At 35.1% G+C, this 15,666-nt stretch overlaps 1 protein-coding gene across 1 annotated transcript in view; it reads left to right on the forward strand.

The window, feature by feature from the left end:
• The window catches only part of LOC150084200 (transmembrane protein 209), a 115,119-nt gene that overhangs the window by 19,231 nt on the left and 80,222 nt on the right, over window positions 1-15,666 (forward strand). The window contains exons 4-5 of the mRNA XM_090375090.1: window positions 5,659-5,790; window positions 14,500-14,674. Coding sequence (XP_090231216.1) covers window positions 5,659-5,790; window positions 14,500-14,674 — 307 coding nt within the window. The remainder of the gene's footprint in view (window positions 1-5,658; window positions 5,791-14,499; window positions 14,675-15,666) is intronic.

Raw genomic sequence — 15,666 nt, forward strand, 5'->3', positions numbered from 1 at the left:
CGAAACCCGCACTGTTCGAAACCGCGCTATGCAAGGTATTCCTGTACTGTCCTCCATAGCAAAATATTTCAAACTTTTCGTGTATTTTTCAAAACACTGAAATCTTTGTTCCTGCTGTTAGTATATTCCACTGCTGTAACCTAGAACCTACAGTTCAGCTTGTTCTTTTGGCAAATGTAAGGCTCGAACCAAATCATTCAACTCATCTTGTTTGATTGAATGTACCTCACTTCCTGAACTTACTGACTGATAGTTGACTTGTGAAATGGATGCTTCTGGGAAATTCCCAACTTGAACTTGATCACTATCATCTTCCTCACTACTGTTAAGTTTATGTTTGGAGGATAGATTTACAACCCTGAGAACATGTTGTGATCAGTTAATACTTGGAAAACGTTTGCACAGCCTACAAAAACCCTCACCAAAAATTCTAACTGTGCTCTCTTCAAATTGTAAATTGTTGCGGAATTTGAACCTAAGAACCATAGGTAGAAAACCGAAAAATGAAAAACAAGAAAACAGAGGCCAGAATCGGGATTGCTAAAATTAAGAGAATTAGCTTATATATTAAAATAAATCATTATATACACCTAATTCTGTTTTTGCACGAACTTTTTTTACACGAATTTGATTTAACACGAATTCAAAATAAATATTTCATTCTCTTTTTACACGAGTCATTTTGATTTAACACGATTTCTATGAATTTTTTTTGCCTAAATTGTAAGAATTTTTTTTTATTTGTGGCATATTAGTATCATTTCTATATTACACGCGCCAATAGATTGGATAACAGCTAGTGTGTGCGTTTTGAAACGCGTGCTTTTGCTTACCAATGTGTACGTCTAGGTATCTATGAATCATCAACGTTTTTATTGAATTTGGTGCACATTTACGGTATTCGTGCATTGTACCTTCGGAAGACATGTAGTAGTAAGCTCTATTTCAAAGTGAAAGAATCTTTAGTGAAATTTGTGCACATATAAATTTATTAATTTTGCCAATAGTCAATAAATTGTAAGTTTACAAATTTTTCATACCTTTTTTTATTAATTATAACTGAGATATTTTTCGGTAGCCCTTATATAATGTCGAATAATTCGCCTATTACCAAAATGAAAAGGAAAGCGATTTCTTTGGAACTTAAAATTCAAATTTTAGATCGTCTTGCAACTGGACAAGGGGCTACGTCTGTAGGAAAGCATTTTGGTGTACATGAAGCTACCGTAAGAACTATTAAGAAAAATGAAGCTGCAATTAGGAAGTCGGTATGTTCTGGAACAAAAGTAAGTGTTAATTCATCATCATATACAAGAGATATTGTCAAGGAAAAAATGGAAAGGGCTCTGGTAATATGGATAGAAGATCAGTCACAAAAAAGAGTACCAGTAGATGGAAATACCATCAAGCAAACAGCACTAAGAATTTACAGACAGATTAAAGAAAAGGAGCCAAGCATTTCATCTCAGTTAAACAGAAAGTATGAATTTTCTGCGAGTACAGGTTGGATGACAGGGTTTCTTAAAAGGAATGCTCTTCATAATATAAAAATTAAAGGTGAAACTGCATCTGCAGATGAATCGGCTGCTAAAGTATTCCCGCAGGAACTTGCAAAAATTATTGAAGATGGAGGATACACTCCTGATCAAGTGTGGAATGCAGATGAAACTGGTTTCTTCTGGAAACGAATGCAATAGAACGTATGTAGCCAAATCGCAGAAAACTGCTTTTTTAAGGTAGCTAAGGATCGCGTGACCTTATTATTTTCCTCCAACGCTTCAGGAGATCGTATGTTGAAACCACTGCTGGTAAATCGAGCCCTAAACCCACGTTCAATGAAAGGTGTAGATATCAATAAACTGCCTGTTCACTGGATGGCAAACAAGAAGGCCTGGGTGACCACTACTATTTTTACAGAATGGTTCAACAAATGTTTCGTCCCAGAAGTCAGACGTTATATGAATTTGAAAGGTCTCGAATTTAAAGTTCTTCTGATTCTTGACAATGCACCCGGCCATCCTGTCTTGGAACACCCAAACGTAAAAATTTTATTTCTGCCACCTAATACTACATCTTTGATACAACCGCTAGACCAAGGTATAATTGCGACAATTAAAACATACTACGTAAAACGAACATTCCAACAAGTTTTGGACAAACTGAATGATGAAACACTAACAGTCATTGATGTGTGGAAGAAATTCTCAATTATGGATTGTATCAATCAAGTTGGATTAGCGTTAATTGAATTAAAACCAGCAACTTTAAATGAGTGTTGGAAAGCGGTTTGGCGACAATGTGCAAAAAGCAAAGATCCCATCATCCCTAATACGACCGAATTTCCCAACATTATTACAATGGCACACAAAATTGGTGGAGAAGGATTCGATGATCTATCGTTTGAAGATATTGATGAATTGTTAACCGACAAAGCCCTAAGCGAAGATGAAATATTAGAGGTTGTCCTTGGGACTCCTTATCCCACAGAACGTAGTGATAATGAAGAAAATGATCCTGTTCTAAATGCAGATTTAATAAAAGATGGTCTGGAACTGGCCAGAAAATTAGGTAATCATTTTGTCAAAAATGACCCTAATGAGGAACGCGCTGGGAAGTTTAAAAGTGAACTGAAGTTGTTGACAGCCTCTTACAGAGAATTATATAACGGCCTAACCAAAACACGAACACAACGATTAATAACTGAATTCGTTCGTAAAACCGGTGAAACATCAGCACCAGAGGAGACTCGTGCTGATTTTGCTCAAGAGATCACAGAAAGAATTTCATTAATAGAGGAAGAAGACGATGTCCACAACATTTCTAGTGATGGCAGTGATATTCCAGTCGTACGCAAACATATGTGCCGTTTATTATCAGAAAGTGAAAATGAATAAAATCTTGTTATGTGTAAAACAGATTTTTTTTGTTCATGAAGAATTTTTTTTCATTTCATATGCATACAAATTTATTTTAATACATTTTAATTACATATTATTACATGTGTATTTTGTTTAAATAAAATAATAAGCTTAAAACGAATATTTTTATGTGTTTTTTTTTAATTATTTTTACTGATTTTTTTAGATCCGGAACCAATCTTCTTTTCTTCCATAAATACAATGTCTTTTTTTACACGAATTTTTTTTACACGTATTTTTCAGGAACGTATCTATCGTGTAAAAACAGAATTAGGTGTACATACATTACTGGCTAGATTATGTGAAATTGGCATATTTTGGTAAAATGTAACTCCCTATATATATATAATAACTGTGACATGATGTGAAACTATCATGGTAATTTTTGAAATCTATGCATAAAAATTGGTTAAAAACAGTGTTTACATTTTTGGCTAATGTTATTTGCCTGGCTGTTCCTTAAATTTATTCAAACTGCTATTTCCCCAACAACAGAGGGGAGTTTATTTTAATAATCAACTATCTGCTGTGAATGAATGTATGAATGTGATTTTCCACATCTATCTTGCAACCATCTTTCTTCAATTTAAATTTATGCCCTTTGTGTGCATTGACTGAGAAAGAGTAAGGATGCCATCAGCATTTAGCTTAGTTAATCCATTCATAACCTTAAACACCTCAATCACATCTCTTTGCAGAGCATAGTTTTTAGATGCTACCTTTGCAGAACTAGTTTTTCTTGGCAAGAGTAGCCTTTTGTATCTCTCACTAATCTCATTGCCCTTCTCTGCACCCATTCCAGCAGATCCACATCTTTCCTAAAATTGGGCATAGGCATCTGCAGTACTCAAGATGTAGCCTAACCAAACGCTTTATACAATGGAATAATCACTTTCTTATCCCTGCTGGAAAAATTCCTGGATATCATTGATAAAATCCCATGAGCTATCCAGCAGTCCATCTGCACTGTTCAGAGAATTTCATGTCTGACTGCACGATTTTCCCCGTGTTTTTCTTCTTCTTCATTCAGAGTAGTGAAGAACGAAATGGTATATTATTCTGGGATTACTGCTGCCTGTGCAGTACCTTGCATTTGTCAATGTTAAACTTCATTTGCCATTTCTCAGCCCATCTGCATAATTATTCTAGGCCTTGCTGTGCTTTCATTAACTACCCTGCCATCTTAGACATTAAGCTCCTCTGTACCATTAGTAAGGCACCTCCGTAGCCAGGTGGGAAGGAGCAGCAGTGCGTAGTACACGCTTCTTGATTAGACTGGGGTTCGAGCCCGTCACCACCAAATACGGAGGATGCGGAAAGGTCAGGGAATGACCACCGCATATCCCGGAGCAATATGGCCTTAGTTGCTAATGCTCCTAAAAATCAAATAACAACAAACACAACCATTAGTAAATATTGAAAACAACAATGGGCCCAGCACTGAACACTGGGGGGGGGGACTCCGTTAATAATATTAGTACAAGAAGAGCAGTTCCCATTGATAATCATTCTCCATCTTCTATTCAGCTGCCCTTTTATCTGTAGCAGTAACTTGCTCCTAATGCCACACTGTTCCAATTTGTACAGTAGCTTTTGATGTACAACAGTATCAAAAGAAAGCTTTTCTGAAATCTAAGTATATAATATCAAAATAATTTTTTGCATGCATTGCTATGTATATAGCAATATAGAATATTGAACGTAGCTTTACTATGTTCAATATTCAATCATGGGATCATTCTGCTCTCACTGACTGAAGACTGAGACAAAGTACCCTGCACTAAGGCTTAGGCTTATGTTCAGCTTAGAGACCAATACCATTATCCTCAGATATGCCTAAGTTGCTATATCTTTTTGAATTTTATATCGTCACCTAAACAGATGAATCTGCTATGCATTTACAAATCTGAGACACGGCCAGTGAAATTGTTTCAAAGCTACTGGCTTCTCATCAGCTGGCAGATGGCTTCTGTTAGCAAACATATGTTGAACTGTGAATAATGTATTTTGTCTAAGTGAATTTGAAGAAAGGAAATTTGCTTATGTGTACCAGGTTGTATCGATAACAATTAAGATTACACAGGAGTTGCATATTTGCAAAAAACATATTCATGAAATGTTTTATATTTACATGTACTTCCCTAATTGACAGTACATTAATAACACTTATTATGATATTCTTGTTATTGCACTCCTGGAATAATGGAATTTCACTGGTTTAAAAACTTTGTTATAGCTTTACCTTATAACTTTGTAATTTCAAATCCTAATAAGTGCACCCTCATTTACTTTATTCGGTGAGTTGTATTCTCTTAATAATTGTATACTTTTGTACTGGTGTGCCAGTTGTGTATCATACTCATTTTAATTTTGTGGGATCAGCCTGGGAAATTTGCCTCTTTTCTTTTCCCTTGATAAAGTCAAGATAGCCTTTTTTCATCTTAAAAAAACATGTTAAAAATTTGGCAATTTATGAATATATTTTTGCAGTAAATTTGAAACAATTAGATAATTAGCACCTGATATTTGCTAATATTTATGATTTTATTTACAGTTGATTGTCATCATTGTTGTTGCTTTAATATTTGAATAAATGTTGGTATTTAAATAATAACAACCACTAAAAGTTTGAAAATAATTATTGTGATGATATACTATAGCAGTTTGTCAGAATTGTGTTTTTGACTATGCAACATATACAGAATAGGCATTGAAGTTTTGATTTTCATTATTTTTATAGAATTCATTGTTGCTGTGATATTTACCTTAAATGCACTTGTGAATATCTGGACTTACTTGTATCCATTTTTTGGAGTATCTCCATTAGAAGTTACACCCACACAGAAAAGGTTATTTGGTCTTGCAGATAACGGTGAGTAGGTATTTATCATAACCGAATATGTTATAACCGTAAATTAAAAAAGAAAGTTTGTATCTTAACAACTTTGTTATTACCTTACCTTATAATTTTGATAAGGAGGTTGCTGTTTCACATTTGAATAACATTGTTGAGTGGTAATGGAATGACTATTACCGCTCATCAATGGCTTTTTAAAAAAATTGAAGATAATTAATGGATCATTTTGTGCAGTGATTCTCAAAATCTTTGTTACAACAAAATACTATTTTAAATGTAATTTCATCATAGTGTTTTAGTTTTTTTTTTTTTTTTTTTATGAAAACCCCAAACACGAAAGGTATCAAAACCTATAGTACTTAGTACCGTGCATGGGTTGAAGGAGAAGTATGGGGGGGGGGATGCCAGAAACTTTGCTCTAGAGACTAAACGTGGGTTTCACCACTTCTAGCCTCCAATAAGCAAAGTGGTGGTATTTCACCAGTCGATGAAAGTCATCTACCACCGGAAAGTAATTATATTTTGAATAAATGAGCTTTATCTTAGATGTTATCTTAAAAATTACCTTTGATGGAATATTATCAAACATTGTGCTTTTCTAAGGTACACAGTTCACTCCTCAGCAAACATATCCACAGTTACTCATTGGTGGGCAAGTAACTGTGGATGTTTTAAATCCCACAAAACACCATCTATTTAATGAAGATCTTATGTAAAAGTTAATTTTCATAATTTAATTGATTATTTTGCATGAAGCATGGGACTATGCTTAAGATTCACTATTGAACAGGTCAGTGCCTTTGCTCCATGTTTTGTTCATAGTAAACTGTCCAAGTCAATAATTAGCATCATTTTAATTGTATCTCATATTGTGAATACTTTCACAACAAGTGGCCGAGGTATTGCACGCTTTGAATAAATAACGCTTCACCAGTGAAGAAGACTAATGTTGCTTATTATCAGCAGATACCACCACCAGATGGCACTGGTTCAAAGCTGACTGGCTTCTCATTGGTGTTGCAATAGTGACAACCCAGTTATGAAGTTAAGTCCAAAATATGAGAGATGCTTGATGGTATGTAATAGTATAAACTAGGGCAATTATTTTGCTCATATCCACTGGTGAAGCGTTACTTATTCAAAGTAGTGCAATACCTTAGCCTCTCGTTGTGAAGATATTCACAATATGAGATACAATTAAAAATGTTGCCAAGACTTGGACAGTTCACTACAAACAAAACATGGTGCAAAGGCACTGACCCCTTCAATAGTGAATCTTAAGATGGTTCCATGCTTCAGTCAAAATAATCGCCTTAGTTTATACTATTACACACCATCAGGCATCTCTCGTATTGTGGACTTATACTTCACAACTGGGTTGTCACTATTGCAACACCAGGGTACCTGCCCACCCACCCACTGAGGACAAGCCAATCAGCTTTGAAACGGTGCCGTCTGGGTGGTGGTATCTGCCAAGAATAAGTAACGTTAGTCTTCTCTACTGGTGAAGCATTGCTTATTCAAATCAGTGCAATACCTTGGCCACTCGTTGTGAAGGTATTCACAATATGAGATACAATTAAAATGATGTCAATTATTGACTTGGACAGTTCACTACGTAACTCGTTTTCTTAACCTTAAATATTTGTATGGACTGTGGTGTAGCCCCAAGCATAAGTGCTTTAAGTATAGCATATCATTTTCATGTTTGTGATTAATTAAAAAAAAAATATATATATATATATATATAAATTGTTAATCTAAGTTGGCTGTTTTGGTGCACTTTTTGGTGTACATTTTTAAGTGCCATAGCACAGCTGGAAGTAGTCCTCCACCCCTTTCTGGTAAATAATACGATGAAATAACATATTCATAACAATAATAGATTTTTTTTTTTTACAAAATAAGTTTAAATGTTGATAATGTAGCTACATTTTTCTAAAATTATTCCAAGAATTATTTCATGTTTGTAGTTACTATTCTTTTTTTTTTTTTAAACAATATTTTGTGAAATCATCCCATTTTAGTTTTTAGAAAAAATTTATCATAATTCTACAGAACTGACTCTGAAGGCTGGGATGTTAATGTAAACAATGACTTCTCTTGCTTGTTTTTGTTAATATTCTGTCTCAGTCTCAGTGGGAAACAGGGTGCAGAAGATTCAAGTTTGTGTAAACAATCGGTCAGCATATGCCAGTTGGTATATGTACATCACAACAAACAGTTTTTGTGATGTTTCTTGCATCACTGCTTACATATTAGTTCCAGGAATTATTGCAATAATTCATGACTGAAAAGTGAAAGGTGGTGAGCCTGAAAAAAAAAAAAACAGTGTAATTTTTATTTTGATTGTTTTTAACTCTCCAATGTGACAGTAGGAAAAAATATTGTGTAGTGGGAAAAAAAAAAACAGTATGTTTACTTTAAGGTATATACTAGGGTGGACTGTTATTTCTATATGCAAAATGCTTGATGACAAATGGCACTATGATGTTGTCCCATACTTTTCAAAAGTGTTAAGGGCACTCAGCTAAATTTCAAGTTCAAGATACCGTGCTATGTTTGTTTCAGTAAATGGGTTTGAAGTATTCAAACAAGATAAGTATATGTTAGTATTAATCAACGGAAATTTTCAATTATTCTTATTATACTGGATAGAATTTTTGCAGTTCTTTAATTTAAAAAATGTTAGCAATCATTTTTTATTGTGGTGGATATTTGTAAATCATAATCAGTTAACACAATAATTTAGTCACTATGAGAAACATTTGTACTGGCAAAATTCTGTCATTTTCTTGCACATAATAAAGATTGCCAAGTTTCGTTTTTGCCTCCGTAATAGTCATGCAGCTTGATCTATAATGAGCTGTACATTAAAAGAATGCTATTTTGTTTAATATGTATAATTATACATACTTGCTAACATGTTTTGGGATATGATTTTCTGTTTAATATTTGATATCCTTCCAAAAACGTGTTACATTTCTCCCTTTTAGTGTGTCCTATTCTTGAAAATTACAGCTATTCAAGCTGGTCATAAGGTTGCTTGTGTGAACTGGTGAACAAATTTGGCATTAGTTTAAAACTCTTGAGAATAAACAGTTTTAAGAATAAAGAGGAAAAATGCCCACAACTGGAGGGGGGGGGATGTACATTTGATGATATTTCACACTGGTTGTGTGGAATTAAATCTTTTTTTTTTTTTTTTTATGTATGTATAAATAATTTTCTATATAAAGAAAAGATTAACCATTGAAGCAAGCTTCTTGAAAGGAAAAAGGAAAAGATTATATGCAACTGTACATTATATAAATAAAGCATATAAAAAAATATATATATGTACACCAATTTGCAGGATGTTAGAATTTTTCAATTCGAACATGGAAGTATGGGATGAAAATTATATACCTTTCATCTTTTAACTTGGCTTGGGAGAGTAGAAAATGAGAGGAAAACTCCTGAAGCAGCCTCCATGGTTAGTCTCTTCCATAAATAGTGACTTAATTTAACTGCCTAAAAAATGGATTCAGATCCAGTAAAATGTACATTTTTTTTTTTTTTTTTTTTTTTCAGTTTTACCCACACACTGAACATTTTCTATCTCTCTTCACTCACAGCTATTCTATAGTAATGCCAAATTTGTTATCACAGTTCATTCAAGTATCATGTGATCACCATACCTTGTATTTTTCAAGAGCAGTTTGCCCTAAGTTATGAAGTTTAGTGATTAAAAATCATAGTGTTAAAAGAAGAAATATCACCTTTTTGCATGGGTTATAAGTAAAAAATGGCAAATAATATCACAAAATATGGATATTCTTTCTTCAGCAGGTATGGGTAGCTCATATAGATAGTGCTGCATGACTGTTGTGGAAAACTGAGAGACTATACATGTCTCATTATGAATTCCTTAAGAAGAATAGTTATTTATTATGTGTTTTTTTTTTTTTTTTAATTTACTAATTTGAAAGTATTTTTTTCTCTAAATCACATTTATTCTCTCTCATATTGAGCACATGTTCTGTATTGTTGGCAATTGCACTATATTTCACTTTTAGTAGTGTGAACAAATTGAATTACACGTGCACTCTTAGTGTGAGAGGTATGTTAATTCTCTGTGATTCTGCATAGTTTTAAGGAAAGTGAGTAGAAATATAAAATTTAAAGGCTGTACAGTATCATATTTTCATTATAATTGTACAGTAGCATAATTTCATTATAATGATGATTGTGGTTGGTTTTGGTAGTCTTTTTGAATTAGACAAAGTATTCACAAGTTGCAGGATCAAATTCTGCTTTGGATTTTGTTGTAGACATTTCAGATTATCCATATTAAAATACACAAAAAACCCTATATTGTTAATTGAGAATAAAACTCTATATGTGTTAATTGAGAAATAGAGCAACTTTGAAATATGTCATATTTTGAATAATCTCATTGAGTTAGTATTTTTGTATTAGTAGTGGCATATGATGCAAGAAAGCAAGTCAGCCAAAAAATAAAATAAAAAATTTCCCACATCACTTGTCCAACCCCTTCAATAATTAGTCTATTTCTTCGTTGAAGTTATTCAAACTATCCACTTCCACAATAACAGATAGAAGTTCGTTCTAACAATCAACCACCCACTGGCTGAAAATAAGTCTCTACACATCTATCCCACAACCATCCTTCTTCAATTTGAATTTATGCCCCCTCATGCGTAGTCTGAGCAAGGAGTAGGATGCCATCAGCATTGAACTTGCTCAATCCATTCAAAACCTTAAACATCTCAGTCAGAACTCGTCACAGGTGCTTAGTCTCTCCATGCTACAATTTGCAGAACTGAAGCCTCTCTTAGTAAGACCACCCTTTCGTTCCGTTTACTAATCTCATTGCCCTTGTCCGAACCCGTTCCAGCAGATCTACGTCCTTCCTAAAATGAGGTCTCCAGACCTGTATGCAGCACTCAAGATGCAGCCTAACCATTGCCTTATACAGTGAGCTAGATAGTCACCTCCCTTAGCCCTGCTAGCAAAGTTCTTGTATTTAATAGACAAAACCCCATGAGCTGTCCTGGCAACCTTTGCCATTGCTCAGAGAATTTCATATCTGACTGTACAGTTGCCCCAGGTCTTTCCATTTTCCACTACCCTGAGTGTAGTACCATGCGGTTGGTACATTAATCTGGGATTAATGCTACCTTGCATGCAGCACCAAATATGCAGTACCTTGCATTTGTCAATGTTAAACGTCAACTGCCATTTTTCGTCCATCTTCCTAATTTTTCTAGATTTTTTTGCAATAGCATACCTTGATCACTGCCATTAACCACCCCTGCCTACCTTTATATCATCTGAAAACTTAGACATTAAACCTGATATACCTTCATAAATATCATTAATAAATATAGAAAACAACAATGGACCCACCACCGAACCCTGAAAGACTCCACTAATGACATTAATCCATGAAGTGCGGTGAGCTGCAGCATTATCGTGATGGAGGTACCAGGTGTCCATTCTTGACTTTGGCCGCAGGTTCTTCATAGATCCAATGACTTTAGGCAGGCATTGTTCAGTAGACCACTTAGCTGTGACTGTCTTCTGCGTGTCCAAAACGACACGTTCCACAATTCCACTCGATTTGAAAAATACAGCTATCATTTTCTTCTTTACAGATCGGGATTTTCTGACAATTACGGGTGTGTCGTCATCATCAAAGACCCAAACTTTGTTTTGAGCCTTGGTCGGCAGATCGTAATAGTACAGCCAAGTCTCGTCACCTGTCACGATGTTGTTCACATACCGAGATTGTCCCTTATCAAACTTTTTTAACATCTCCCGGCACCAAGTCACACGTCGTGTCATCTGCTCTTCAGTCAGTTGATGCGGCACCCAGAGAGAACAAAGTTTCTTCACGTGCAAATGATCTTGCAGAATCGAACGAATTGCTGGTGCATTTAGGCCCAAAGTATCCTCTATCTGTTGGTAGGTCACTCGCCTGTTTTCGTCAAGCATTTTCCTCACAGCAGTAAAGTTTTCCTCCGTAACTGACGTTCGTGGCCTTCCCGGCCTCTCAGAATCCTCCAGAGTGAAATTTCCCCTTTGGAATTCTCTATACCACCTGAATATCGTTGTACGATGTGGACAATCATCATCTAGTGCAAGAGTCATTTCTTCTAAGCACTGGTCTATGGTTAAACCACGCACGAAATTATACCGCAAAACTGTCCTTATCTCATTTCGTGACCACGATGCCATCGCACGCACTTTACACTCTCACTACTAATGAATAACTGAGCCCATCGACTTGGCGCGGCGGCTACTATGCACGTATGAACATGTCTCAACATGCAGCAACAAGCAGCTTCCTGTGATTCATTGTTGCGTCATATTGCAAAACTTTCCTAGTGCCCTTTGTACTTGCATAAAATTATTGCCAATACATTTGATACTGTGTTATTGGCAGTTTTATTGCACGTATGTATGTATGTAAAGATTCACATTAAATTTGCACCTTCCATTTTATCCAGTCTTTATAAACGTTCTGAAACATCCTGAGTGATTGGTATAAATCTAACAAGGTTGAATAAATCAGATCCTATCTGGGATATTTTATTGTCCTGTTCTATTCTATTGTCAAGTATTCTAACTAAATTAATGTACTTATTCTGATTAAAGGATGCACCGTACATTAAATGTATCGCAGACATCTGTGATTTAAATAATGGGTGATAATAATAACGATAATAATTGCCAATGTATCTCTAATACATAAGGGCAGTTCTAAAAGTGAAGTGGAAAATTACTGGCTGGTTAGTCTAACTTCAGTAGTTAGAGAAAATTATGGAGACAATGATCAAAGTTGGAATTCAGGATCATTTAGATAGAAATGGAATTCTGAAGGATACTCAGCATGGTTTTGTAAAGGGAAAATCATGTTTAACTAATCCGGTTAGCTATTTTGACATTGTTTATTTGGATTTCAGCAAAGCATTTGACTCAGTCCCACATGAGTGGTTACTTTATAAGCTGGAACAGGTTGGAATCACAGGGAAAATCCTTAGATGGATGGCTTCAGGGCAGGAGGCAGAGGGTTGTGATAAATGGTTATTCCTCAGATTGGGTTGATGTAAGAAGTGGGGTTCCTCAAGGATCAGTATTAGGACCACTGTTTTTGATTTTCATGAATGACATCAATGAAGGGATAGAGGGTGTGATGTCTAAATTTGCAGATGATGTAAAGATTGGTAGAGTAGTTAATGATCGCCTCCAAGCAGAGCTTCTTCAGAATGACCTAGATAGACTTCAGGGATGGTCAGAAAAGTGGCAACTATGCTTTAATTCAGCAAAATGCAAGGTCTTACACCTTGGGAACAGTAACCCTACAACAACTTATACACATGGTGGAGTTGAACTAAAGTCAGTAGTGGAAAAAAGGAACTTGGGAGTTACGATACAGTCAGACTTTAAGTTCTCTGAGCATTGTAGACAGGTTGCAAGGAAGGCCCATGGTGTCCTATTGATGATGTATTGAACAATTGCTAGTAGAGATAAGGACATCATAATCCCATTGTATAAGACTATTGTCAGACCACACTTGGAATACTATGTTCAGGTAGACCGCACCTAACGAAAGACATTGGTCTTCTTGAAAAGGTCCAGAGATGGGTAACTCATCTGGTGAAATCGGCAAAAGGGTGTCCATATGAGGAAAGACTTCAAATATGTGGGTTGCAGAGCTTGGAAATTAGGCACCTTAGAGGAGACTTGATTGAGGTGTTTAAGGTTCTGAGGCATAAGCAAAATGAATGAGGATGAAATTTTCACGATTATAAATGATTCTAGAACTAGGGGCCATAATTTCAAGTTATGGAGGGAGATGTTTAGACTGGATTGCAGGAAGTTTTATTTGAGCCAGCGAGTTATAAATTACTGAAATAAGTTACCTACATGGATGGTAGAGGCTGACAGTTTGGGGAAATTCAAAGGACAGCTGGATAATTACCTACTGGAGGAGGGAAATGCTTAGGTTGTCCATTTCCGTTTCTCTTATTTATTAATTATTTATTTTTTTTTTTATTTTTTTTCTTATTATTATTTTATTTATTTATTTTTATTATTTTTATTTTTTATTTATTTATTTTTTGGCTGGTGCAGCATAAGCCATAGGCGTCCTTGCACTATGTGGCCATTGTTAATACTAATACTAATAATGGTATAAGGTATAATTTTTATACCTTATGCTACCTTATATTCATTTATACCTTAGCTTGCTGTCCTACCTTTGTACATTACTTTGTACATTGGGATTCTTCCTCTAGCTCAGAAAAATCACCTGAGAGGGCATAAATTCAAATTGAGGAAAGACAGATGTAGGATAGACGTGCGGAAATTTGCCTTTAGCCAGCGGGTGGTTGGTTGGTGGAACAGACTGCCATCCCTTGTGGTGGAGGTTGATAGCCTAAATAAGTTTAAGGCTCAGCTGGACAGGTATTTTGAACGAACAGAGGGGTGAAGTGGAAGTGGGTTTTTTTTTTTTTTTTTTTTTTTGGCTGATGCTGCATAAGCTTGCTTTCTTGCATCAAATGCCTCTACTAATGCTAATGCTAAAAGTTACAGATCTTGCTACTTTCATGCATTTTTGTAATATAAGCTCAAGATATTTTCAGATTCTTATAATTTTTGTTGAAATATTTTATTTGTTTTACAGGTTAATTTTTATTTGTTCACTAATTTTAGATACAGGTTTTACAGTGTTAACTCCTTCACCATCACTTAGTCCACTTTCCCCAGCACCAGCCAGTCCTTTCATGATACCATCTCTACATTCTAGTCTTAGTGTTTCCACGCTGCCATCATCATCATCATATCCATTCACATCATTAGATTCATCTGGTCTAAGTTGGTCACCAAAGTAAGATAATTTTATAATTGATATTATTAGCTTTTATATGAACAATATGCAGATTACAAAAGCACTTTAGTTAACTATTATTTACTTTGACTTTCATATTTTCAAATTTTGCATGACTACTTTAGAAAAAGAAAAAAGAGAAAAGATCTTTTCGCAGATAAGCTTTCTCTATTAGTTTGACAATTCATGGTGTATTCAATAGTAAGAAAAAGTGGGTGGGACATGCTGTATGAAGTAATGAAAATTTTGATATGGCATACACATGGTAAGAATATACCCAGATCCTTGACATAACATTGCCTCGACAATGCTCCACACATACACACTACTCGGACTCCCTCCAGTCACTATCTGGCAGAGTAGAGGTAGCAAGATTATACACTAGCTGATCCGGAAGCCTCCTAGAGAGTTACCAATAGGTTTGGTCCGGTGTACTAACTAGCGGCCGGCCTGCGAACACAGTTTTAGAGCTGTACCCTCAAAATGTAAGGAATATTGGATCTTACCATGATGTTCATCATAATCTCAAAAGTCATCAATCATACTGCATGAATGAAGAGATAGGGAAGGGTTGACCAGAACTTAGCTCTAGAGACTAAACATAGGTTCCACCACTTCAAGCCTCCAATAAGCAAAGTAAGTGGTGGTGTTGCACCACCGGTTGATGAGATAGCTTCAAGTTACCCTACAGCTTTGGTTTTTATAAATTTTAACCAATGAGATATGCACTCTTCTGTCTAATGGGTAAATTTTCAAGCACTGACTGACTGAAGTAATACCCATAAAAAAAAAATGGACTTCTGTTGAATAACATACAACTTTTATCAGTTCCATAAAAAGTTTGTTTATGATTTTATAACAAGCTTTCTATGTTAATGAATTTCGTTCAAATTAATGCTTCATTTTTCAAATACACACATCTATAGTTTTTTCAATACAGATCTCGTGAATACTAAAGTTAACGGTGTAATTGTTCTTATACGAGGAGGTAT

The sequence above is a fragment of the Mastigoproctus giganteus genome, chromosome 6, assembly GCF_048544385.1.
Source record: "Mastigoproctus giganteus isolate SK-2022 chromosome 6, ASM4854438v1, whole genome shotgun sequence".
Lineage (NCBI taxonomy): Eukaryota > Metazoa > Arthropoda > Arachnida > Uropygi > Thelyphonidae > Mastigoproctus > Mastigoproctus giganteus.